The sequence below is a fragment of the Schistocerca americana genome, chromosome 2 (assembly GCF_021461395.2).
Source record: "Schistocerca americana isolate TAMUIC-IGC-003095 chromosome 2, iqSchAmer2.1, whole genome shotgun sequence".
Lineage (NCBI taxonomy): Eukaryota > Metazoa > Arthropoda > Insecta > Orthoptera > Acrididae > Schistocerca > Schistocerca americana.
Window position 1 is genome coordinate 107,343,317 of NC_060120.1, and position 27,317 is coordinate 107,370,633.

A 27,317-nucleotide genomic window follows, 5' to 3' on the forward strand; every position below is an offset into this window, starting at 1 on the left:
AAGTAATTACTATGCTTAATATGTGGATACTATCCTTGAACCCTGATTATGTGCTAGTCAATGAGAAGACATTCAAAACTGCGTTTCGGAAGGTCAGCGACATTGTCAGTTGTTCAGGTATGTAATACTAAGTGATTTTTTTGTTGTATTTTAGACACACAACGTTTGGGTTGGCTTGCAGTGTGATTTGCAAGGGGGAGGGGGGGGGGGGGAGAAATCAACTAATAAAGTTGAGCAAATTGTAAATGCAAGGAAATCATTTGCTATAAGAGAAAATGCGCTCACACAATGAAAGAAAGTGACATGTTCCCTCAAACTGAGACTTAAGAAGATAAGACAAATGAACTTTCCAATAGCTTTAAACTTTTGTGTAAAACACTGCACATGAGAAACGTTTATTTGATTGTGGAGTATGGAAAAATCTGCACACCGGCAACACTATAAATGAAATCAACTTTGATCCCGAAATTCATGTTATAACTGAGGAACGGAAGTTGTGAAAGCTCTGAATTCCCTCTTACCTAAGATAGCATGCAGTCTATCTAGCTGTATGAGGTGCATGTCACAAGACGATGCAAGAGTGCCACTATCGCAAAACAGAAAATGAAAGGTGTAGACCTTTCAGTATCCTCTGAGCATGAGCCCATCATTATAATTAGTCATATGATCTACATATGTGAACCACACTGGAAAATATTCTTGTGGTATAAATCATTGTAAACAACTAGAATTAGCATGTATAACTTTTTTTCCCTTGGTTGATTGGTATGAATATTTACCACCGCGTTGTTGACTTAAAAATACATAGAATTGAGCAGGTTTATTTGTTGCAATTCCCTAACAGTACATAGATGCGTATTTCAGCCTTTTGTCACTTAAAAGGCATCAGCGCAAAGCTTAATTTCCTGTAATAATGGGGTGCAACAAGTACTGCAAATTGTAATATGAGCAAGCAAATATGCAGCATTCTTTCTGCCCAAAGACATGCATTTGACATTAATTTATGAAGCTCCCCCCATTCATTTTCAATATGCTATTAATTTCAGGGTACAAAATGGATTGCATAGGTCCAGTGCCATCTATTCACTTCTACCCTTTCTTTAACCTATCCCTGCTGGTTCATAACTGATATGTGACAATTTGCAGTTATGACACTGACCTCATATTCAGGAGTACTTAGCTTTTTCCAAATCATTTCAGGCAAATCCCAGGATGGTTCCTTCATCACGACCACAGCCGACTGTGTGTGTGTGTGTGTGTGTGTGTGTGTGTGTGTGTGTGTGTGTGTGTGTGTGTGTGTGTGCGCGCGCGCGCCTTTGCTATAACTAACAAATCCTATGTCATTGTGAGATGATCTGCAGAGGAATAAATAATGTTTTCTCTTATGTGATATAGAAAGTAGAAAACCCACAATTATTTTGAAGTAATTATTTATTACTATTACTAGTCATAAACTAACATATTCACGTAAACTATTTACACAGGAAAAAAAATATATGTACATTTCAGTTCTAGTGTGACATTTGACAGTACACCTTCCTGAGGGCTATCCCACTTCAAAAAAAGAAAGAGATCACAATTTTAACCGAAATATCTCTTCAGACCAGGATGCAATGGAAATTGTGGCAGACTCCAAAAACCCAGCTCTGGAGTGGGTCGTGTAAGCGACACTGGCTTTTTTTTTTCTTTTTACACCAGACATTGTTTTTGTACTAGAAATTTTTGCTATTGCAATTAACATACCAATACTTTTAGATCTTTGGTTGTGTCATTTTTTGCATCCTGGTACTGATAATCAGTCTTTAAAACATAACTGAGTGATTCTGATGGAATACAAGAGAAGATGTGGTTTCCCACAGATGGCAATGGCATTATAACTGCCACTTAAATTTTAGCATTATCAGTCCAAAAGTCTTACTGTAACAAAATAAAAATTAACTTTTTGCTACTGTGATGTATTGCAATATCACACTTTTTGTACCACACAACATTCATACTTTCAAAAATGCCTTCTGGAAGATTTGTTAATTGCTACAATATGCACATCTTGCATAACATGCCAATGAGATCTCTTGCAGCAACCGTAAGCTCACTCTCTCTCTGCCACACACAGACTGGAAGCACACTGCAGTGAGTACAGGTGCACTAGGGGGGGGCAGGGCAAGTGAGGGTCAGGAACTCAGGGAGGGGGTAGTCGCAGCAGTAGGACAGGCACAACAACGACACTACTGGGAAACAACAAATCACGGCTAACACTGCTAAATCACACACATACTAATAAAGGAATATTCAACGGGTACATGTAATCTTTACAATTTCATAACTGATGCTGCTTTGTGCCTGCTCCAGAAGAGCAATGAAGTCACTGATGATGTGTGACTCTAGATGCAAGACACAGGTAACATTGTGCCACAGCAATTATCATATAAGCCAAAACTACAACAATAAATGCGCAACATAACTTTTTGTGAATAACACAAAAATTTACGGTCAATTCACTTTAGAATGACATTTAGGATATTTATGCTCTATGCAGGATACAAAATGCAGCTCCTGGTCCCAGTCAAATTTCATATACATGGCTGTGGAACCTGAAAATGGAAATAGACCCACAAACATCCTTCACGGTTTTAAATTTTTTGGCTTCCTGAAGAAGTCTATAGCAGTCCCTCTGGAGAGATGTTCACTTTGCTTTGAATACTGGAACTACTTGATCGAGCCGCGAAGAGCTTTCCAACTGTTCTTCATTTGCGAGCCACGGGTGTAGCAGCACATCCTCAGCAGACAGCCTTTCACTGGGTTCTCGACGAAGCAGGCTCCTAATTAAGCACTTTGCCCGAGATGATAGGTGATCAGGAATGACGAAATGGCCCCTGCTTATTTTAGCAAATAGACTGGCGTGTTCACTATCATTGAATGGATACCTGGAACAAAGAAAGGCAAGTGAGCATCAAGTGACTTCTGGAAATATATGCTGAAAAATTATCAAGAGTTTAATTTGTGTTTGTTTTTGAAAGATGATGATTACCTTCCAACTAGCATAGTGTACAGAATTACACCGAGACTCCACATATCAGCTGCCCGACCCGAATACTGTGCGTGACTGCGTAGAATCTCTGGGCTGACGTACGCCGGACAACCTCGCTTATCCTGTAGCAAATCGTCATCCGGATCATCCAAAACAACAGCGTCTTCCAAAGTCTCCAGCTTCAGATGCGTTCTGCAAACAAACAAACTGGAATTAAATTTATGCACAAAAATGGCGGAGACAGAGTGACACAGGAAATTTAAAAGTGATTATTTCTTGCCAATCAGTTCAGCAGGAGATGCCATGCACTCGTTTCCAAATTTAATACTCGACTCATTGTGTAAAACCTTTGGCAAAATTATGTCTTAATTAAAATGCTGGCATAATCTAATCATTAAGTCAGTAATTATACAAAATACTGGAAACTATTTCTGATGCCCCCAGAAGCTGTCAGATAAGTCACAATTCCCAGTGGCAGGTTGCCTAACTGACTAATAATATTCTTTGATGAACGGGACAATTATTCTGACGCAATTGTCAAATATCAAAGCACTTAGACGCAAAATTTTACATTGCCACGCATTTCATTTCACACAACACTCAATTGCAAACGCACAGCTAAGTCACTTGAAATACTGATTAATATAACAATTTTCTCCCTCCTCCCCCATAAAATCCTAACTTAATTGGGTTGCACGCGTTTAAAAATACGACCCGAAAGTGTACTCTTGACTACAAATTTGACAATACTGTGTGTCCGAGTGCGATTTTAACAATTGGCACTTCAGCTGTGCACGATTGCGATTTTCTAGTTCTACCTGCACTGTCGAGATTAAGAGGTCGCGAAATGTAAATTCACGTGTGAAAAAGCCCTGAATATCGCGCGTCACATGGCGACACGTCCTGCTCTTTCATCGATCTGTCGTAACTGCAAACAGCTCGTTTCCTGGCCGCCACAGCCGTTACTCAACTCTCCATTCGAAATACGTGACGTCAGACCTTGCAAAACCTTCCGCTTGCCTGCCGTAGCCATCTCCCCTCTTCACACGCCAATCCACCGTCACACTGACAATCCCACAGAGGCGTATGTGTTTAAGTTCGAAATGGGATTTCGGCGTTTACTACATCAGTATACGACAATGAAATTAGTTTTTACCTGCTGTTCATCAAGGAGAGACTGGTCCATCGCAATACCTCTTGACCGTATTCAAATACTTTTCGCGAAATGCGACAGATGAGCGCCCTGGAACCGTATGCGCACAGATGTGTGCCAGTTTATGGCAGTGAAGAATGGCTTACGTCAAAACTCCATCGCCGCTACGCCCCGCAGACAAGAAACAGACGAGACGCAATGAATGTTGCTCAAGTAGACGAAATAAAGCCGAGTGGTATTTCACGCTCGGCCGTTTCGAAATAATTCTCTTTTGTAAAGCACGCGTCTTTCGGGCACCGTATTGCGCAGGCAGCTCCACCTGCCTTTCGAATCGGCTTTCCACGAGTTCACACGTTGCGCCACGCTAAGTGACTGACCCGGTATGCCGGCGACAGCGAACAGATTCTCGCGCGCGGCCCTTGTAACAGCACCTGGGACGTTGCAAATGCAAATCCAACAATGAGTGGTCGCGACAATGACGACGCGTTTGTACAACTGCCACAGGCCGACCTAGTAAACACGTCAAGCGAAACAAAAATGGCGTACCATCTAAATCTGTGGGGCTTTTTTCATTTTTTAGCACACGGTACAGTTTGGGGACGTTGGCGGTGAAATCGGTAAAAGTGCGCTAGATCAGGGGGAGACTGGCCGATGCGGCACGGGTTGCGAAACACGGGCGGCCCATGGCCCGCCGGCGGATCCACTCTCTCTCCGGACGGGCAGCGGGTTGACTGAACCCGGCCGGCATCCGGAGAAAGCACGGGGAAAGTGGATGCGCCCAGCGCCAGCCGGCCTACTCACAGGCGGACAATACGGACTTCGTCTCATTTTCAGTACGGCCTACTCTAATAGAAAGTGTTCACACTTTACGTCTACTGTTCACCTACACCGAGCGAGGTGGCACATTATTAAACTGCACTCTTATTCCGGAACAGCGAGGTTCAGGCCCCGCCCAGCCGTCTTATTTCGGTTTTTTCGTGATGTGCGAAAGATAAGTGCAAAACGATATTTCTTACTTGCTACTCTACGATCTGTGCGGCTCAGGGTAAGGCTGTATTCGCGCCAATGACTGTTTTAATCTCAACTTTTTTTTAACAATACGAATTAATTTATGTTCCGATGTTAGTAATGGGCACAGATTAGGTCAAAACGAAGTTCCCTATTAAAACTAAGCGTCCGAGACGTCTGGATGAGACACGAATGCCAGCCAATGAGCAGTGCTGATTTTTTTTTTTTTTTTTTTAGTATTCACCTTAATGAATGCTGACCAGGACCCACGCTTTCTCAGCAAGAGTATGCAGGAGAATTAACACACTATGACAACATCTGGAATACATCCGATTGCAATGATACTATAGCCCCAAAAAAGTTGCTGGATTACAGTTTGTACTGCGCGCGAAGGATCGATTCCATGCGATTAACACGTTTTCAGCCCCCACAGGTTCCCTTTACACAGGGTCTTTCTTAATCCTGAGACGCCATTATCTCCGCTTGAAAAACCAAAAGTTGAATTAGAAAATTAACAAGATTTAACGAAACAGACGCTACCCATACTATCTACGGAAGTGAATACGAAAACTGCAAAAGTGGTGAAAAATATGACGATTTCAGCGTTAAATACTCGACAGAAAGACCTTTAATTGCTGCTCACTAACATCGAAGCGTCAAGTTACAGTCTCTACACAACTTCTTTTAAGACGCTAATGCTGGACTCTTGAATAGATGTATATACACAACGAAAAAACACGCAACTTTAAAGGGCCCTCACATGCTCAAAATAATATTGACCGCCTGACAGAAAGATTGGTATTGACGGTTTGTGCAATATACTGAAGACTGCAGAGCTTTATTAATACTGACACCCACGCAGTATATTGTGCAATACAATGCAGTTTCTGCGTAGACCGAGAGAAAGTTTCGCAAAGAACTACAAAAAGTAAAGTGTTAATCATCAGGAAGTAGTAGGTGGAAGATTTATATGGAATCGCCAAGTGGTACTTTGGAGAAATGAAATTGCCAGATACCTCGTTTTCCAAAATAGCTGCGGAAGCTAAAGATGGTTTGCGTTCTGGGTAACGTTAAAAAATCCATTATTTTCCCCCATTTAATTTCTAGCACAGTTTTTTTATGAAAGCAACCTTAACACACATTTCTGCTAATTTCATTAATTTCTCTCTATTTTAAACCACACTGTTAAGACCTGAATCCGTTCATTCCTTGTTCGAACATTTCCGTATTTTTGCTCGCAGAGACATTTCCTTTTCAGTTTACCACTGTCTTATCAGAACAGGTTAGCGAGTTTCTTTCGCGAGAGCCAAAATTTTCTATATTCGTGTAACATGCAAATAAATTTATTAGCACTACATCCGACAAGATAATTCAGCAACTGTGCTGATATCTAAAAAACTACTTTTTTTTTTAAATTTGTTAGCAGTTACGCGTTTTTTTCGATGCTTATGATATGGCTATACAGGGTGAGTCAAAAAAGGCTTTACAACTTTGGAATAGAAATTGGAGATAACTTACAGAGGGGTATGTCAGTTTACAACAAGCAAACTCAAGATTCACATAGAAGTTTCGCTTTGGTTCGACATGACTACCATTTGTGATGCGGCAAACACCCCTGCGGTAGTTAATTTCTTCCCACACTCGCGGTAGATCGGGCATAACTTTTGTGTAACGGCAGAGTATATTTAATTTTTCATGTCGGTGAAACTGTTTCGCGCGGGACGATCATACACACAGTCTTTGATGAAAACAGTGGTGTCAACCAAACACGGCGAGCACGCTCCCTACGAGTATCGGGTGGCGGAATGGGGAACTGATGCACTACGTGAATCAAACTTCAGGTTGTTCGCTACAAAATGGCACATTTAAAGACTCTGTAAGTTAACTCAAGTTTATAGATCCTTCCAAAGTTGTCGTCATTTTTAACTCACCTGTATTTATTTCTGGTCGCGCCAGATCGCAAGTGGGTTCTTGGTAGGAGGGAAAAAGCTGACTGCACGTAACAGCCACGGAGTAACGCAATGGGCGAAATCGACCGGTAGGAGGTAGTCGATCCCGTCGCGACATCGGCGTGCGACCTATCGGTGGCCTGTGTGCGCTGAACTTTGCGGCAGTGGACAGCTGTTTCGTAAGAGCTGTAATTGGCTCCGGCGACCACACGACTGCGGCACAGCGCAGCGCGTCTTCCGCGTTGCCACACCAGCAGCTCGCCAGGTCGATACATATTTCGAGAGGAGAGGAGAGGCAGAGCCTTACGTAAGGCCCAAGAGACGGCCGGTTTCTCCAACGGCCGCTGACGATGCAGCAACAGGAGCAGAGCCGACAATGTGCAGGTGCCCGCCGGGGGCCGTTCACCCCGGCCGCAACTGGGTTAAGGCCTACTTCAAGGATTTCCCAAGCGCCGGCGCTCTCTCCCGCCAGTCGCGGAGACACACCACGGTCACGGACTTTCCTACGCAGATCCTGTTCTGCTTTGTTCCGCGTCGCGCTTTCTACGGATCCAGGGTGCTAGTGGCTCCGGGCAGGAAAGAGTGGCTTCTACAACCCCAGCTCTCCAAATAACCAGTGCACGACGTCGTGGAGGGCTTTGAGATGGGTGCGATGCCACGATCAGGTCTCTCATTTCTCTCTCCCATGTGAGCTGTGAGAGGCTCGCGAGAAAAACAGGAGGAGGCTGATGCGACTTCCAACATAAAGTGGTATCCTGTGAGCTGCCGGCCGCTGTGGCCGAGCGGTTCTAGGCGCTTCAGTCCGGAACCGCGCTGCTGCTACGGTCTCAGGTTCGAATCCTGCCTCAGACATGGACGTGTGTGATGTCCTGAGGTTAGTTAGGTTTAATTAGTTTTCAGTCTAGGGGACTGATGACTTCAGATATTAAGTCCCATAGCGCTCAGAGCCATTTCAATCATTTTTTTTTTTTATTCTGTGAGCTGAAGTCTCTTTTGCTTGTGCCTTTATACCGCGGTTCGCAGGGTCGGCACGGATTTTGGAAGGTTAATGGTAAGGGGTGGCCGGATGCCCTTCCTGCCGCCACCCTGTACCCCCCGGGACGGAATTAGTGTACCCCACCTGTCTGCGTCTAGCGTAATCCATGGAATAGCGCAGACGTGTTCCGATGTCCGCGAGTCGTGTAACTGAGGTGGGGTGTGAGGACCAGCCCGGTATTCACCTAAGGGGATGTGGAAAACCGCCTAAAAAACACATCCCAGCTGGCCGGCACACCAGCCCTCTGCGCGCCTACCAGAGTCAAGGAAGGAACGCATTAGCGCTCTCGGCTAACCTGGCGGGTTCTGTGAGCTGAAATAGAAATAATGAGTCGCTGGCTACAAGACAGAGCACGCAACAAAATTACAATTCTTTGCCTTGAGAACATTAAGTACATACTCTAATTCACGTAATTTTCAGTGTAATAAAATAAAATTGAATAATCATCGGCTGCTGAAACTACTTGTAGCGCACTTAATATGTCACCCTATAACCAACCACATTACTGTGCCCGAAACAGGCCATGAAGGCCCAACGTTACCGACCAGCCGCCTTGTCATCCTCAGCGCACAGGCATCACAGGATGCGGAGATGGAGGGGCACGTGGTCAGCGCACCGCTCTCCCGGCCGTATGTCAGTTTACGAGACCGGAGCCTCTACTTCTCAATCAAGTAGCTCCTCAGTTTGCCTAACAAGGGCTGAGTGCCCCCGCTAGCCACCAGCGCTCGGCAGACTGGATGGTCACCCATCCAAGTGCTAGCCCAGCCCGACAGCGTTTAACTTCGGTGATCTGACGGGAACCGGTGTTGCCACTGCGACACGGCCGTTGGCTATATCCAACCACACGAAGGGTGAAAACCTGTTGGGTTGATGGAATATACTGCTGGGTTCTAGCCGAAGACTGAGCTGAACAGTCTTAAGTTTCCCAATGCCCAACAGTACAGGTACTCCACCTTATTCCCATCATTAATTCGATTGGTAAAAAGTACAAGCCTGCATAAGAGATTCCAATAACTTTATGACGACGATTGAGAGAATATAGCTCTCTTTTGGAAGTTAAATCCAAGTAACTGTTAGAATGTGCCAACAGCAAATACACATGGGATTGTTATTACCGCCGATTTTCAGTTGCTTTTGAAAAATGAGCTAAACTACGATAGGAAACATGCTGCGTTTGTTACATGACGGGAACGGCTGGACGAAGGCGTGCTGAAAATATTCAGTGCAAGAGAAAAACATGTAAATTGTTAAATAGCAACCACAAAACATTTTGTAATGCAGTCGATCGTTCAACCAACAATGCACAAGATTCCATATTAAACCTAGGCGGAGAAAGTAAATGAAAATTGATTACAGACGTTCGGTGCAAAATTTTCAGCTAGTCAACGAAAAATAATTACTAACTGGCAATATCAAAAATATTCTTCAGTGTCAGTTTACGCATGAGTATATTCTTAATGTGGCTGATGTCAGTGAACAGCATTCTTTGTACGATTTTATTGCTCAGTTTTCTTTTTATGTCCACGCAACGTCTTTCACAGTTAAAGTTATTACCGCATGGGGGTGGCCCCCACACGTGTCGGGCACGTTCCAGGACGGAACCACTGCTTTCAATGCCTCACTTCCGGCACCTACGATTATTCCCGATGTGGCGAGAAACGATTTTCCTCTCCTTCGAAAGCAGTTTGTCTGCATGTGGGAGTAGAGTGTAGGGTGGAGGATGAAACATTTCCAAGCAATCTGGTCGGTGCTGAATAAGGGCTCAAGAACACGACAGGTCCTGGAGAGTGTTGTTCAGAACGAGTGAGTACGCTTTCGATATAGGAGGGGGCGGGTCTGCGTGACGTGTCGCACGCGTGAGCCTTTGGCAGTCTGCGTCATCAGCTGTGACGCACAGGGTGCTGCCCTCGAACCACCCCAGGGCGGTGGTCTGCAGCCAAGAGCCCAGGAGGCGCTGACTCACGCGGCCAGCATGGGAACAGCGAAGGGGGACGCGCTGAGAGCTGTGATTAACACACTGCTTACAGTTCAGACTCAGGTTTCACGAGCTTTTGCGAAGTGAATTCGAGACGTATACGTCACGTATTAAGGAAAAGCGACGCCCCACAGCGGATGAAACTGGTGCTGAAACGCTTGGGTAGGCGAAGAGAAAAACTGGCCAGGGTCGAGGTGGACTTGCGCACTGACGGTACCGTACAAAATTAATTATGTATACAGACAGTTCACCCGTTCCAGGACTTAAGATATTGACAGTTTTTGTCTGTTACTGACATTGATACTAGGAAGACATCGGTCCCAGTGATTCCAAGACTTTCGAGGATGTTTTAATGTCAAGTTTGAAGTCTGATAACAAGCGCGAGAAAAATGTTTTTTTTTTCGTATGATATATTAACAATTTCGGATTTTTGCTTTTACTTGTACGCTGAAACTATTCTTGCCAAATTTCATGATTATAGACCAACACGAAGCACGCTTTGCGATTTGAATGGTATCAAAATGTGACAAATGGTCGTATTTTGACTGCACTGACTAAGAAGCTTCAGTTTTTTTACATCACCAAGGGACCGTAGAACTTAATGTGACAAATTTCAACTTGGTATCTCTACTCGTTCCTGTGAAGTATCTCTACTCGTTCTATCTGTACTCGTTCACGTGAAAAGTGTTTTGAACCATCTGAACAGACAGGCGGACAACTAAGTCATTAGATAAGGGTGCTGTTTTTACCGACTGAGGTACAGAACCCTAAAAACAATTGTGTTCTGCAGGAGGCGAAGTTACAAAAACCAGAAAGCATTTTTAACTGAAAAAAAATCATGCTTCAGCATTTAATTTTTTCAGAAACGAAATCTAATTCCTTCTGATTCAGATTCCACTAGTTTTCAATTGATCCAGCCCGGAATTATTTTGGCGGAATGGTTAATTACTTACGTCGGAACGAAATGCTAAGTGCCAACCCGTTTTACGTGTAGCAGCCTCGACAGTAGGAAGTAGGTTACAGTACGCTTGTTCGCCCACTGCTTGAATACTGCTCAGCAGTGTGGGATCCTTACCAGATAGGGTTGACGAGCTTTTGTTGAGGTTTCGAGAACATACCTTCACCGAGAAGTCAAGCAGTATATTGCTCCCTCCTACGTATATCTCGCGAAGAGACCATGAGGAGAAAATGAGAGAGATTAGAGTCCACACAGAGGCATACCGACAATCCTTCTTTCCACCAACAATACGAGACTGGAATAGAAGGGGGAACCGATAGAGGTACTCAAGGTACCCTCCGACACACACCGTCAGGTGGCTTGCGGAGTATGGATGTAGATGTAGATGCCTGTTGAAATGTGAATGTTTCTGGTCTCTAAACGTATCTTCTTCTGGCTGGGAAACTGCATAACAAGTTGTGGGAGAGGCATCCGAAATTTAACATTCTCCTAAATCACGCCTCGGAAACCACCTATGATTTTCTAGTGTCCACAGTTGCGATTTGGGCCTCCCATCGCGTAGACGGGTAGCTTGGTGCATGGCTTTAAAAAACGCCATTTGGGCGAATTGCGTGTCGATTAGGGTGAAGAGTGCTCAGTCCTTGAGCGGAGAAAAATTCCAACGCAGCCGGGAATCGAACCCCTTACTTGGCTTTCTGCCACGCTAACCCCTCAGCCACGGAGCAGGCAGCGTCTATACAGTGTTTCGACGTGTTTTAGTATTTTGACCCCAATTTCTGGTCGCTCCCCCCCACCCCCAGCTGTTTACCGCCGAAAATCTCGAGATGTTGCTTTGCGTCAAACTAGCAAGTTACTTCGCCTGTCGGTGTAGCAAATGCTGATTTTTGGACGGCACGTGTCCTGGGTTCTCGCAGCGACCGAGAGGGAAGTAGGTGGTGGCAAGCGGAAGCTCCGGTGTGTGGGCCTCTATTTCTGAGGCTGGACATCACCACGGCAGGGATGGGGCGCCGGCCATTCACCGGGGGTATTTGCGTCGCCAGCGGCGGCCAAGGCCGGCGCCTTATGGGGAATGCGGCTGTGGCGGTAGCTGCCGGCTATTCCTGGCGCTGACGACAGCCGCCACGCCCGCAAAGTCAAGGGCTCTGGCGGGGCGCCGGGCTGCCGCGCCGTCCCAACATGTCTCCCTTCTCTCACAGCAATCACCAACATGTCCTCATTGCAGGCAGTATCGGTAACACAACATCCCTCGAGCAAAACAACGGCTAGTTTTTATCAATTATATGGCCTTCCCCATTTTCCGCCACTTCAAACAGTTCACCTACTGCCTTTCTCCACAGCTGTTTACCAAGGACACATTTATACCTAGGTACGTATACACCTACAGCCCGATTAAAATTACTTGTCGCAGAAGTCTGTCACTTGTCACTACAGTGTTGCTACATCTGCTGCCGGCTACCACTTGGTCATAGGCGACACATTAACACGGCGGGTCACTACAGAAATGCTGTTAATGTTTAATGCTGACCAATATTGGAAGCGGCCACCGGGAGGGTATGACGGAAACGGAAAATGCTCTGCCGACACGTTTTGTAGCCCTGAAGTTAAAACTCGTGTCTTAACCTAACCACAACCTCGCGCTGCGCAATGTGTCCGAGAAAACGGCGATCAACAGTCTGTGGCAGGACTAAGATCACCATCGCTTTGTTCACGGCTTTTAAAGCTAACTTCGACGAGTAAATTCAAGACAGGAAAATTTCATATGTCTGTCTGCACAAACATCGTCCGCAGCAAAATTTCAATTTCAGCAGTAAAAGCAAACTAATTTCTCAAGCAAACTAATTTCTCGCTGTCACTGGTTACCTGAAACCATCCTCACATTGGCTAACGTCCTGGTTGACAATTCGTTGGTTGCATATTTTAGGGATTCCAAACGAAAAACAAATATAGTTAGAAAAAAAATAAGAGCAAATAAAAAAGGCAATACTATGATGAAAATGACGCAGCGAAGTATTACAAACTAAAAAAGTTTCAAGCAATTCATTGAATAAAAATGATGAAGTCTTGATTAGATTGAGAAAAATAATGAATTTCGCTGCCATTGCCGTGACTCGAGCCTTAGACCTTTTCCACGGGAGGCTTACACTGACCACAACGCTATGCCGTTACACTGCAAAATGCTCTTGTATTTATCACTCTCTGGGGTCCCAATCGGAACGATTGACAGTCTTCAAAAATACGGCTTCGCGCAATGTCGCGAGAAGCCTACTGCACTTCGAGCTCTGTGATATCAATAACTATAAATGACGCTCAATGGCGTCTTCTATGGAAGGAAGCAATGGCGTGTGGTTAGCGCCGTGTGTATTTCGTTAGCATCGCACGCGCGCGATCGCGTGCGTGTGATGAAATACGAAACAGAGGGCTCACATCGATGAGTCGGGATCGAAACAAATCACGAGGGACAGTGGAACGAGAAACTTCTAGTGAACTACTTATGGCAACGGCGAACAGTTCGACTTTGACGTTGAGCGTTCTGATTGGAGAAATCTAGCTACAACGCGTGAAGTGTCAACTATCGCGTAATTTTTATTTGACTAACAACATCGAGCAATATTAGATTTAAAAAAAAATACTAAACCAAAACTTCGTCTACAGCACGCCAGAGACATTGCCAGTAGCGGGACCAGAAAAAAAAAAAACAGTACGTCTCTGAATCATTGTGCTGAAGAAGAGTCAGATGATGGGCCGGCAGAAGGAAGGACGAATCTTTTGTAAGACTAACACAAAGCGTGGGAGGGGGGGGGGGGGTGTTATGTAGGAAGGTGACGTGTCGCAGGCGTGTGCAATTGGCACGCTGCGTCATCAGCCATGACGCACACAGGGTGCTGGATGGGATGATCCACCCCGCAGAGCGGCAGCTGAAGCTGAGAGCATGCTCTGACTCATACGGGCAACACAAAAAAATTGTACGAGGGCTCTTCGGAGAGTTCGGTACGATACGAGCTTTGCACGGATGTGTTCGGCAGTGTTTCTAGTATGCCTGTCGATCACATCACGTCGCTCTTTTGAGTTTTGTGCACACAATGAGCACGTAAAGATGCCCACGATAATGTCTCCCGTCAACTATGAGAGGGGGGGGGGGGGGGGAATTTCGCTCGATTTCACTCATCCCCACAAAACGTAATTGTTACGCATTTCGCCGGCCTGAGTGGACAAGCGGTTCTAGGAGCTTCAGTCTGGAACCGCGCGACCGCTACGGTCGCAGGTTCGAATCCTGCATCGGGCATGGATGTGTGTGGTGTCCTTAGGTTAGTCAGGTTTAAGTAGGGGACTGATGACCTCAGAAGTCCCATAGTGGAGGGGGGGGGGGCGGTTGCTTGGGGGAAGAGAGCAAACCGCGAGGTCATCGGTCTCATCGGATGGGGAAGGAAGTCGGCCATGCCCTTTCAAAGAAACCATCCCGGCATTTGCCTGGAGTGCTTTAGGGAAATCACGGAAAACCTAAATCAGGATGGCTGTCCCATAGTGCTCAGAGCCATTGTTTGTTAAGCATTTCCGTCTTCAGAACAATTCTCGGCCGCACACTGCAGGGGCAATGAATACTCGCCTGCAGCGTTTTCGATGGGAAGTGTTTCTTTTGATCACCCACCATACAACCCAGGCTTGACACCCTCTGATGTTCATCTCTGCTCACATAAACCGCTGGCGATGAAGACAACACTCTGGCACAGACAACGAGCCGCAGCCCAGCGTAGAGAAGTGGCAGAAAACACAGGCGGCCACCTGTATGACGAGGATATTGGAAAGTTGGTACAACGCCATGACAGATGTCTAAGTCGGCGTGGCGACTATGTAGAGAAGTAGCTGGAAGGTGCAGCAAACTGCTGCATATAAAATATGTTCACTGTGGTTTCCATTTCGCTACCGATCGGACGTTACTTTCCGAATAGCCTCCGTATAATAGAGGTAAAGATCGCATGGGAAATCCGAATGGTAGTATTACGGCTTCAGTACGTACACATGTAAAATTAGAAATACACCGCGAACTGCATGGATTTGAAAACTAGTGGACAAAACGGGCCGATGAATGAAGAGCACAGAACCTACAGTTTTCCGGTGTCCTTGTCATTTAACGTCTCTTGTGTGGGATGTGCACTGACATAACAAAAGTTACTGAAGCGGCTGCAGCCGTGAAGCGAAACGAGCAGACTGCAAAAATTTTGCAATGACAGCGACCGTCTTCACACAGTAGTAAAAAATTTATTGTGGTGCTCCAAGAAAGTTTTCCACGTATACCTAGACTGCAGTACCACCAGAAAGTACGCTGTGGGTTCACAACCATTACTTGATTATTTCCTCAAATATTACATGTGGTTTACAGTGGTACGCAGTCCGACGCCAATGACGCGGCCATCGGGTTCTCACTGCGTCTTACTCACAGCCTGCAACCCCCACTGAAGTCGCCCACGTCAGCAGCTGCACCTGCCGTGCTGCGCAGCTGGGAGCAGCACGAGAAGGGCTGCGAGGGCCGACGACCGGCGCGCCGGGTTGCGACAGTGGCCACTGGAGGCGCGCCAGTCGCCGCCGCCTTCCGCTTTCTCCGGAGCCGACAACGCGGCGCCCCGCCACTCTATTCAAGGCCGACGACCGGGCACGGTACTTTCTTCCCCACGGCTTGCGCCGGAAGTGACAGTGACCCAGCATTGCGTCTCTGCCTCTCCAACCTCTGGCGCCAGGGAGCACCCACAGGAAAAAGTCCGGTGGCGTGAGGTCTGATGATCGCGGGGGCCATGTCCTACGAGCACCTCCGCCAAATACCCGGCCGTCCAAGAATTCATTTAAATATCCGTGCACAGCACGACTTGTGTGTGAGCGCCCCATTATGCTGCAACAACAAGTGTAGCTGTATGTTCAGGGGAACATCTTCAAACAGGCCGGGTAGAGTTTCTTGAACAAGTGAGGGTAATTAGCCGACGACGATGCGACTTGTCGTCCACGCAGTCAAATGGGGGAGATGTTTCAGATGACCGAACGACCCCCTTCGATTCTTGCACTTCCTGTACTGATTGCGCTCTCTTTACTTGGCCGCTTTGAACGGTGGAAGTTTGTCGATGTCGAATGTTTACTGTCGCTGCCAACATTAGCTACGTAACGGTATTGTGCGCAGTAACAAGCAGCCGTCGTGTACATAGTGTTGAACCGGTGCGGTCTTGTGCGTAGTGATTGTCAATATTATTTAACGAAGCGAGAGAAGAGGCTGTACCTGGTCCAAGTAACAACTCGCCATCAACTTTCGTGTCACTTCTGCGACGTTTTATTATACGTTCATTCCTTTTGCATGCTGTAAGCTGGCAGCTATGGAAGGAGGCAGGGCTTGCCTCACCAGCCAATCTGCTAGCTTCCACTCCCCGGCATCCTCCGCTCAGGACTCGAGTAAAAGTGAGCGAGCTGTCACATTCCATTAGTGACAACGCATGTGTCATTGACAGCCGATGGTATGATCACGTCCTGGTTTTAAAAAAAAGTTTAACCTAGAGAAGTATCGTAAACAGTACAGACAATTCGAGGCAGCGTCAATAACCCACGTCGTACGATTGTGTCCCGGTTGACAATGGTTCACTGGGCACCAACTCTATTCAGAACCATCTGTCGACAGTAACTAAAGCCATAGACAAACAGATTGTAAAGTCACGACTCCAACTTGGCTGCTGCATTTAAGATTTTAAATTCACAACAGACAAACCTGTCTGTACCTTGGTTTCAACCCTTTCCCTTTTATTGTGTGCTCGGATAAGCTGATTTACCGATCAGTTCCCATTACAATCGTCCCTTGTCAGGACAGAGTTAGCTATTGTCATGTTTGACTACTTGAAACGAGTGGCAGTTGTATAAATTTTCGTGTTAGCATTTGTATTTATGTACAGGTCAACATTCAAGATAAGTTCACCAACTAAAATGAGTTTTCCTGGAGGGCTGTCTTTCATTCAATAAAATTATTTATAAGTCACTACTGGCCAGTTTCGACTAATCTGTCATTTTCATATGATCCATTATTCTCGCAAGGGTACATGAAATATTTTAATTTTAGGACTGATCGACAGTAAAAATATTGTACACTCCACATACATTGGGGATTCAGGCAGCCAGTAAAATACCGCCACAAGGTAGCAACATTGCCGTGTAATATACTTAGGATTATCCGGATAATTATTTCAAAAGGAGAAGAGTATGATAAATGCAGTGCTATTTTAGGACACGCTAATCGCCCTGTGTTCTCGATGCCGATTACGCCGTCGGCGACGCCACTGCCGGAACAAGTGCGGCGAGTGCGCAAGCTGAAACCGCTTGCGTCAGCCAGCGCGCAGGTGAAGGTCAGGTTTACCCCTACCACCTCCCCACCTAATGTCAGTTATTTTACACGGCTCTGCGCTGAAACGATGGCGCCGGCAGCAACAGTACCCACGTACAGCGACTGTACGTCACTATACACTGCTGGCATACGCGAACACAGCACACACCATGTCGATAATATAGACTACTAAAAACTAGCAACATGGAAAAAGCATAAAAATGGCATGCCAGAATACTGGAAGTTCACAAGGTGCCAACTGGTTTGGCCACAGCTCAGATGCACGACGTACGGAAATGGAACACTGAGGTCAGCTGTAATTGGCGACTTCTTGCGGCACGGCAGCGGTTTGCACACCTCCGACGGCCGAGACCTGGTCTACCACGAGGTCATTCGTTACTACGCCGCTTCAGCGGCTTCGAGGTTGTTTGGTTGTTTGCTTGATCGCGTGATTCAAAAACCTGATAGACTATGTTTCCTCGGTGCCGCCACATCTTCAGGAAGGAAATACAGAATGCCCTCTAAGCCATCTACAGACCGTCAACTCGCTGCCTCGTGGCCGTTGCCTGAATCTTTCGCAGACTACTATTACTTCGTTCACGCGGGACTCCGAAACGCCGCCATCTACACGACTATATAATTCGGCATCTTTCCTGTTAAGTAAAGCTCCCATCAACTCTAAGGCTGGAGTGCTTCCCTAAACATGGTACTGCTTGAGGGGCTGTGCTGTTGCCTTTGAACTGCTTTACCCATCATTTATAGAGGGACATACAGCTTAAAGTGGACACCCAAAAATAGGAGCAACTCAGCATTTTCACATCACAAATACTGTCAGATGTGGAACAACTGATAAATGACAGATAAAAATCCTAGAACTGACCAGGATTCTAACCAAGGGCCTGGTAATCTGTCGTGTGGCAATTTACCACTGACCCAGCGAGACTTTCTCGTAACGGGAACAAAATTTATGTCATTCAGACAGTACCCTAGAGTGTTTTCAAACTCCCATTTCCTTTCCCAGACACTGATCTTCCAAAACGGGCAAAAAGCTGCTTGTGCGTAAGTGGCAACTTAACACCGTGTTTCAGATCCTACGGTAATCTGCTGATCTCCCATTATCAGTTGGTTCCAAAGAGGCTATTTCACCCAAGAAGACTACTGTTAATAAACAGCTCTTGTGTTTAAACTGGTCGATTGAAGACAGCTCTCTACAAAGGAGAGGAGACCCGCCCGAGGGTCAAGGATACCACCGGCCGCGTCCGTTGGGGGCGTGGTGTCCGAGGTCACCTACTTTCGGCGCCGCCCGTTTCATTTCCTAAGCAGGCAGGTGGGCCGGCGTTTCGTCACGGACCTTGGGCAGCCCAGCCCACTGCAGTTGCAACACGGCAGAGCACAAAGAGAACGCACGCCTCGCACGTGGCGCCGCCACCAGCTGCAACCCCCCCCCCCCCCCCCCTCTCTCTCTCTCTCTCTCTCTCTCTCTCTCACTCACTCACTCACTCACTCACACACTTCTTTGGTCAAAGATATTTGATGGTGTAATAGGGATCTTTGTCAAATGTCGTCTAATATTTGATCAAAAAAGTCGCTCGTCTTCTTTTCACTGCAATGTGACATGTTACCACACGGAGCGCTAGCATCGCTGCATTCTGTCGTCTGCAGTGTTTTTATAAACATTGCTGGTAGATACAATTGGTGTGAGCCGACAACTACAAAATTAATAGAGATGTATGAAGCTGATGAGGCGCTTTACAACGTGAGGCACGCTGAATACAAAAATAGATTACGAAGATTGGAGACCTGACCTGACCTAACTTAACCTAACCCTCTCCTGTAGCAAGGAATCACAGTGTTACAGTGAGCCTGTCTTCTGCAGATGTAGCAGTTCTTAAGTGAATATTGTGCTTTGTGATATGAGGATACACTTCATTGAGCACATGCTCATCCATTCTTAAGTAATTGATGTACGACTTGACGTCCTCCACTATAAGCTCACGTAACAAGTTTTGTTGAATGCTTTTATCGGTCTTAAAACCCACGGCTTCACCCAGGTATGTTTCCTATTTTTCTCCCGCTTCTCTTCCGCATGTGCACACAGTGCAATTGTGGTACATGCAACTGCTGCGGTTGATAAGTAGTTGTTGTCAGCCATCTTGCACTTTGACGAAACAGTGTAATACCCCCCTCTAGCGCTACGTCCAAGATCTTTGTCAAATATATTTGACGGAATATTTGATCACATCTTTGATCAAATCTTTGACAAAGAAATTTGATATTGTAATACCGGCCTTAGCGAAAGCCCTTTAATAAGTACAGAGACCACCACTAACACTTTCCAGTTCCTTGGAAGAAGTAAGTTTTGTCATTCGTACAGGCCGTCTTTGCAGAGACAGCTGACGTGTAGCCACTTACAAGACTTTGTATCACCAGCATCTCGCGCCAATAGGTTAAATTCCTAACAGCTGCACTGTGTACAGTTGTGTGACTTCCCAAAACATCTGAGCCGGCATGACGTTTCATCATCTTGCCTCTGTGTGTCTTTACCGTACATGCATTCATCAGTCATCTACCTTGAACAATCACCGAAATTGCTGTCCGCCTATAGGCTTGCATCGCACGAAATGCTGAATCACTTGCGGAACATTTACGTGTCACCGACACTTACGTACCAAAGTAATTGTTATGCAGACGACTGTTTTCTTATTCATCGGGCACCCATAATCACTCTTCACATGTAAAAGCTACTTTTAACAGGCCCGTTTTGACTGCAAGTACGTTCATGAAAAAACGAGTAGGTGCCCGTTATCCTAAATTAGTTATTGGAGATGGCATGAACGTGCAGAATATTCCCTTTCCGGGCTGACGCTCATAGTATCACGTTATTTTTACGTAAGTCATGGGATCAATGTTACTTATACACAATTTTCGCGTCACACTGACCCGACAGCTGAGAAATAATCGGAATAGACATCTTTCTTTGTGGCAGTACTTTCCCCTCAAATAAAAATTTAATGCAGTGCAAGCTGTATAAACGCCCTCCTTGTATCAAAGTAGTGATTAAACAGCTAATCTGTTTATATAATTTACCAGCCCTTATGCTAGAAGGTTGTCGTTAGAACTTTATTTTCAAGGCCCGGAAAAAAAACGTATGTCTAAGTCTGCTAGAAAATTGCATCTAACGTCTAGATCACGGCAAGTAGCAGTCGCAGCTCATGGGCTGACAACCCATCAGTTTCGCCTAGCCAGTGGGACGAGTCTGACCTATTCAATAAGAGGCCAGAACAGGGGAAATGTATTCCTAGCGCCGACGCTGAAGTCTTTGTTTTGCTTGCTATTTTTTGGTGTGTTAGTGAGTAATATTTTGTGATTATGGCTGCCACTGCGACAAAGTGGGCTGATTTAAGCGAATTAGTTCTGCAAAGCGATGCCATCCGTTGGTGCATGTCTCATGGATTAACAGCAGAGACACGAAAATTTATCATATATGGTGGTGAAATGACTAAAGATTCGAAGGTTTGCATGGATGGAATTATCTGGAAGTGCAACAAAAACTGATACTTTTTAATAAGTCGATCAATGTTTTTTAATTCAACCATGGAAGAAGATAGAGGCGCACGTGCGATATATTACAACACAGCAGAGAAGTATTTCACTTTTTTCGAATATCATAGAATGCGACGCTGTCTTCGGTTTGCAGTTACTAGCACAGTTTAAACAACTGCGGCTCAAACAACGAGTAATTAAATTTATAATCAACGTTTACAACAGCTTTTCACACTCTTCCGAATGAATCACTTTGAAACACGTCCTCCGTCTGCAGCTCTCTCATTGGCTGCATAGCACGACACAATTGACACACCTCTTGTTTCCACCATACCTCACGGCAACCGCCGACAGAATTCCTTCTACACTATACTTTTGCTGTTAATGGCGGATAATGGCTATAACAACGTGACTCAGGCGTTAAAACACATTGTATAGATAAACTCATGTTACTGAACTGCTGTGCAACTAAAGGCAAGGTACGTAAGATACGCACAAATTATTACAGGCTCTAAAGCAAAATCTATTGTGTGCGCCGCACCTTGCGACTAATAAAAATATATATTCTTCCATTTACGCACGTCCAGTTCATTATTATGCACGAGATGCGTTTTTTTGATTGTGTGTGTTGGCAACCCACAGTGCTTTTGCTATAAATTCTATGCAAACATAAGTGGCACTATTACACTATATTACACAAAAACATTGGTATATCTACATCGTTTTGTATTTTCATCAACTATTGAAGTTCACGGCCACAAAATAAAAAGACCTGAATGTTCAATTTTACATAGAGCTTCTGTCGCCGCACGCCATGAGTTGGCAACAGCCCACTATCAGTTGGCTGCACTGCACAGTCGCAATCGTGGCCAGACAGCAGAGCCATCTGCAGGCAGTTCTGGTTAGAGCCACGTAACGAACCAGACGAATGTAACGCTGCGGTAAAGCGGCACTGGTACCAACCTGGCGGCGTCAGCGAAGACGAATTTGCGCAGCTTGAGATCTCGTAGCACGATGCCCTCCTCGTGACAGGCGCGCACCGTCTCGGCGATCTGAAGGAACAGCTGTCGCGCCTCGTGTTCGCGGAGGCGCTTGCGCGTGCGCACGTACGAGTGCAGGTCCCCGTGCGCCTTCGGGAACACCAGGTACAGGAAGCTGGGGCCCAGCACGACCTCCCGCGTCCGGTTCACGTGCGGGTGCTCGTCCAGTCGATGGTGCGCTGCCAGCAGGCCGCCCGCCTCTCGTCCCACCACCTGTACCACCAACACAGGCTTAGGCCACGCAATTTGCGGCCCATTTCCTAACGCGCAAATATTTCCCGTGATGCCATGACGTCTATGTACGTGCTTCGAACACGTAACAAATGTCGAAGAGTTTGCAGCATAATTTGCAGATCGTAAAATAGTTCAGTCGCAGAGGTGCCATCACCGTCGTCTACAGATTTCGTAACATCCCTCTCGATAATTATTTGCAAAACGTGACAAACAGTGAAAATTATTTCATAAATGTACAACATACTCGCAGATCTCAATACATGCCATACAACATGATTAAATTCAAGTTAATTTTTCAGGTTTCTATTTCAGTTCATGTCATACTAATGCTATTTATCATAAAGGGTTAACTCACCTACAGCAACAATATCGTTAGAAATCCATGACAAAAAAAGCAATTCTGGGCAACACACAAGAGTGAAAACTAATTTCTATTCAGCTGCCCCTTCACGTAAGCTCACAGCTATGTACTGCACCACAGCTTTGACATTTCATCAGCCACCACAACCTCTGTGCAGCTGGTCGTGCTCAAACCCGGGAGAAAAAGTATCACCAGGCAACAACTAATACTTCAATACTAGTAAATATATACTAACAGACAACTGTTGACAAAACTTACTGGCAGATTAAAACTGTGTGCCCGACCGAGACTCAAACTCGGGACCTTTGCCTTTCGCGGGCAGTTTTAATCTGCCAGGAAGTTTCATATCAGCGCACACTCCGCTGCAGAGTGAAAATCTCATTCTGGAAACTGTTGACAACTTCTGCATATTAAGAACATTACGCTGAAATTTTCAGAACAAAAATCTCGTGTTGGTCGAAACACTGTGGCACCATATTGGGCAACTTGTGTATAAATAAATCACTATTATTACTCCGTGACAAAGTTTAATTTGTGCTTTTCGCATTCCTCATCAATGGCTAACGCACTTCCAGTCTTTATTCCTGTAGTGCGTGACAAGAGATACGAGAAGTGGTCAGAGTGTTACAAGCAATTTGCGCCCCACTTTTTCCCGACGGTGACGAATACGGAGCGGCGAGGCCAACCTGCTGACCTAGTTGCAAATTGGGTGCACTATGGCGACATTTAAATACAGCGCATTAACTACCGTTCAGAAGGAATTAAAACACTTCACCGTTCACCCCAATCGCGACTATATTGGAACCGATAACAGCTATCTCGCTTCGCATGGGCAAATAGAGCAGGAAACGGCCACTCAATCAATTTCATCTCCATTGGGCCTGTTGGGGAAAAAATGTATAGGCACGACACAGATGAGCAAGGTGTTCTTCAATCTCTAGTATCAATCTGTTCAAGTGACAAGGGATGAAATTTCCCTTTTCCGTGGAACAATGTTGTACAGGATGGAGCAAGATTAAAACGCCTGTTGGCCCGAGTTGCACAAGGTCTCCAGTTTACGCAAGCACAGCCGCAGCGCTGCTAGCGCCAGCCAAGTGCAGCGGCAGGCCGGAACATCAGGCCAAGGTCAGCGCCGACGGCTGAGAGCGATTACCGCTCATTCGACTGTCTTCCGGAGCGTCTATGTTGCAGGCGCAGCTACTGAAGACATCACTTTTCAACTAAATGTTACAAATGCATGTACAAGTACACCGCTGATGTTAGGTCCTGCATTTTGCATTTTTGATTATTTTCTACATGATAGAGAAAAGTAACTTTAGGACCTAGTGAACTGTATTGGTTCTGCAGGGAATTCAAGATAAAAGTTTTAAGGAAGCCGATGTAAGTATGGAAAAGATCGCCTGCAGACGTAAGAAATAGATCGACTGTAAACGAAGTGTTAGACGGAGTTTGCAGTCATTTCAGTGAGTTATATCCAGACGGCTGTTACGACTTTTAAACACACACACAATGGAAATCTGTTACAAGACAGAAAAGTGAAGTAAATGCAGCGTCGTCTATTTGCCAATTAAAAGAAGTCTTCTGATTAATTATGTTCACGTTGGTTGCTATGCAATATTTTATTTCAAACGGTTTGACGCTCCAAAAGGGACACGTTAACGCTCATTTGCTCTCTGACGTTCAAAAGTCAAACAAAATAACGTACATACATGACGGAACATCAGATGGTAAAATTGTTTTATAAATATTCCGGCATTCAAGCCATGACTTAAGGCAACCATGGAGAAGGCAACGAACGCGATGTGTGCCTTTAGACTATTGCAACGATCGGATTTCTTCTACAACCATCTAAGTGACATTAACGCTAACGTCAAAAAAAGATGTCGCGTCCACTAACCTTCCAAAGATTGTATATACAAACACTAAACGCAAATTTTTATACTAAAAAATTTGTTTTCGCCGATGACACTTCGTTGTGTCAAAAGCCCATAAAACAAAGACGGGCATACGCAAGTTAAGCATGTTTCCGTTACCGCTTTTAAATAATAAATAAAAAACACAAACTGTTATACACGCCAGTGTCAACAAAAGCAAGTCAATTTGGGGCAGCAGAAGCAGTTTATATTCATAGTGAATCCGAAACATATGAGACAAATTTGACATGGTGGTATACACAAATCAATTCTTACCTTACACACGAGTTCCTCTTGCGTATGGACGTTAATACACCGACACAGCGTGCTGCCTTCAACTTGCTCCAGCATCAGGTACTTATCGGCGACGAGAGAAACTGGTGGGAACTGTCTCGAAGATGGTGACACAGGTGGAGGAACAACGGGGAGGTTCGGGCACAAGCCACCCTGGGCCACCGGCGGAGGCGCCTGTGCATCAGGCTTGAGCAAATCACAGTCCGCGTCACTGACGGCATTCTGTTGCTGCAACTGTTGTTGCTGTTGCTGCTGCTGGTCTTGCGGAGCAGCCTCTTCCTGATCTTTCAGCCTTGAAATAGGCAGGTTAAAGGTGGGAGTATTTTCCACTTGCATTTGGATCTCCTTGGCAATTACACACGAACACAAGATATTGCAGTTTGTACTATATAAACACCTAATTTACGGTTCCGCACACGCGGATCACTAAATATGCACGTAAACACTGTCACTGGAAGACTTTACAACTTCAGGGCCGTAAATTGTAAAGCACATAACACAAAACGATGTTATCCGATTCCACCCTCACGGAAACCTTCGGTTTCTGTAGTAATTATTCACGGATATATAATATCCAGATTTTAATACAAACTCGATGACTTCGCCGTCATCGAAATGACGGATCAGCGCCCTTTTGGAACGACAGGTCCGATTCTTTTCCTGAAACAGAAGTGTTAAATTCGTTAGCATTCGGCGGCTACCTCCAACTCAATGACTGTTACTTGTACATCTCTACGAGTATATATATCGAACGTATGGTTGTCTCAATATGGTGTAATATCAAAGTAACTTACTAATTGCAAAATAAGGTGAAATATAATACAATATAGCCGTACATAGAATGTGTTAATGCAAAGAATACTGCAAGTAAATATTCTGAAACAAGTTTACGGAACTTCGAATGAAACAAAAGAACAGATAAAACAGCTTACCGTAGTAAAGCTTGTTCCTGAGTGGATATCGTTCCAAAACTTGACCGTCGGTACGAGGGATGTTCGTCTGGCCCTTGCGACAACGTCTCCGTAACCTGGACAGGCCAATTTTTGGGCCGGTCCCCGCTCAGAAACAGACTTCACAGCTCGTACAACACGCTTTACCGCACGCCATTGTGCAACTGAACAGCCGCTCGACGTTGCGCCGCGTCAAGTACCAGCGACTGCGCGAGCAGCTGGAAGTGTATCCCTCCGCGCGAACAAATTCACTTGTTTTAAAGCATTTACTAAGCCTTTAATGCAACAAAACTATTCAAATTACTCATGATACTACTCAAATTTCATACAGAGCCTGCAATTTGGCTTAAGAGTTTAGATTTTCACTTGAACTATTTTATGCTTCCGCGATCTTGAGTTCTCCACCTAAACGGGAAATGCAGACGCTATTATGAAACTCCAATGAGTATTTCGTTCGACTTATGCTATCAAAGCGACATATCTCCAACTGGAGGATACAGCCGACAACTTTTTCGGTGATTTTGGAAAAGTCTCTTGCAAATGTGCAATTGAACGTAACGGAAGGAATCGAATTCTTTTGAAAATCTGGGACAGAGTCAGCAACAAATGTGTTGCTTTTTATAAACGATGGGCTTACTGAAGCAATTTAAAAAAAAGTGACATCATTTTGATGTTCAGACCGTTGTAATTCCCCTCATTTAATCTCTGTCCGTTCCTGTTGCTCGCTAGTAAGATATTTGTCCGCGAAATTCCTTGAATGTTTTACTACACCTTGTTCACATAATACTGCCGTTCTCTTTGAAGAATCCAATGAAATGAAATAAGAACTTGAACAAAGTTTTTATCAAGTTCGTACTGATTAGGCACCCTTAATTCTTCTTGCTGCTCTAAAAGTAAACATAACGTTCTAAAGTTGCAAAACAAAACTTTTTCAGAACAATTACACAACACTCATAGTATTTCATGTAATTCTTCGTCTGGTCAGTATGACCGTGGTTACTGTACAGTACTTTTAAGATATTTCAGAAATGACTGTTCAGCTACTAGAATGCGTATTTTACCTTCCGCTATACGTTTTATTGAATTAAAATATTTATGTGCTATAATTGTGCAATACTTAGTTGTGTAAAACAAATATTTTCTTGTCCGCCTAGATTGCTAGATTAAAGTAATCGCTGTTTAGATTGCTTTAATCTAGCAGTCTAGGCAGACAAGAAGAAATCAGTTCTACAACTATTAATTAGCAATTTTCTCCGAGGTTATTGTCAATTTTTTTGCTAAATTTAGTGGTATGTCACAGGAGAAAATGCCCAGAGCATCGAGTGAAAATCAAATTAGGCCAAAGGCTAGAATAGTGAGAAATGTGCATCTACACGACACTTAACGGATGTGAACAGTAAACATACGAAAAGGTTGGAACTAAAAAAAAAAAAAAAAACTTCCATCCATTGTTAAAATAACAGTTTTTAGATCGACAGCCAAACCAACATTATAAATAGTTTTGATTCCAGATAAACAATGTTTTAATT

General features: G+C 45.0%; 1 protein-coding gene and 1 pseudogene across 1 annotated transcript; both read right to left on the reverse strand.

Annotated features, from left to right (window-relative positions):
• Nucleotides 1-1,413: 1,413 nt before the first annotated feature.
• Nucleotides 1,414-25,965, reverse strand: LOC124593689 (tribbles homolog 2). The gene is made up of 5 exons (XM_047131991.1): nucleotides 25,771-25,965; nucleotides 24,821-25,498; nucleotides 21,960-22,249; nucleotides 3,029-3,220; nucleotides 1,414-2,924 (listed from the first exon to the last, which is right to left on the reverse strand). Exons 2-5 carry the CDS (start codon nucleotides 25,172-25,174, stop codon nucleotides 2,684-2,686), a joined length of 1,077 nt encoding a protein of 358 aa, XP_046987947.1. The 5' UTR covers nucleotides 25,175-25,498; nucleotides 25,771-25,965; the 3' UTR covers nucleotides 1,414-2,683.
• On the reverse strand, nucleotides 8,888-9,005 carry LOC124597049 (annotated as a pseudogene).
• Nucleotides 25,966-27,317: the final 1,352 nt, after the last annotated feature.

Bases quoted from the DNA above. Each gene is read 5' to 3' on its own strand.
- LOC124593689 (XM_047131991.1), bottom strand. From the start codon at position 25,174: ATGCAAGTGGAAAATACTCCCACCTTTAACCTGCCTATTTCAAGGCTG. The intron at 3,221-21,959 runs GTTGGTACCAGT...GTTTGTTTGCAG, and splicing joins GTCTTCGCTGACGCCGCCAG to AACGCATCTGAAGCTGGAGA. The intron at 2,925-3,028 runs GTAATCATCATC...TCTTTGTTCCAG, and splicing joins TACACTATGCTAGTTGGAAG to GTATCCATTCAATGATAGTG.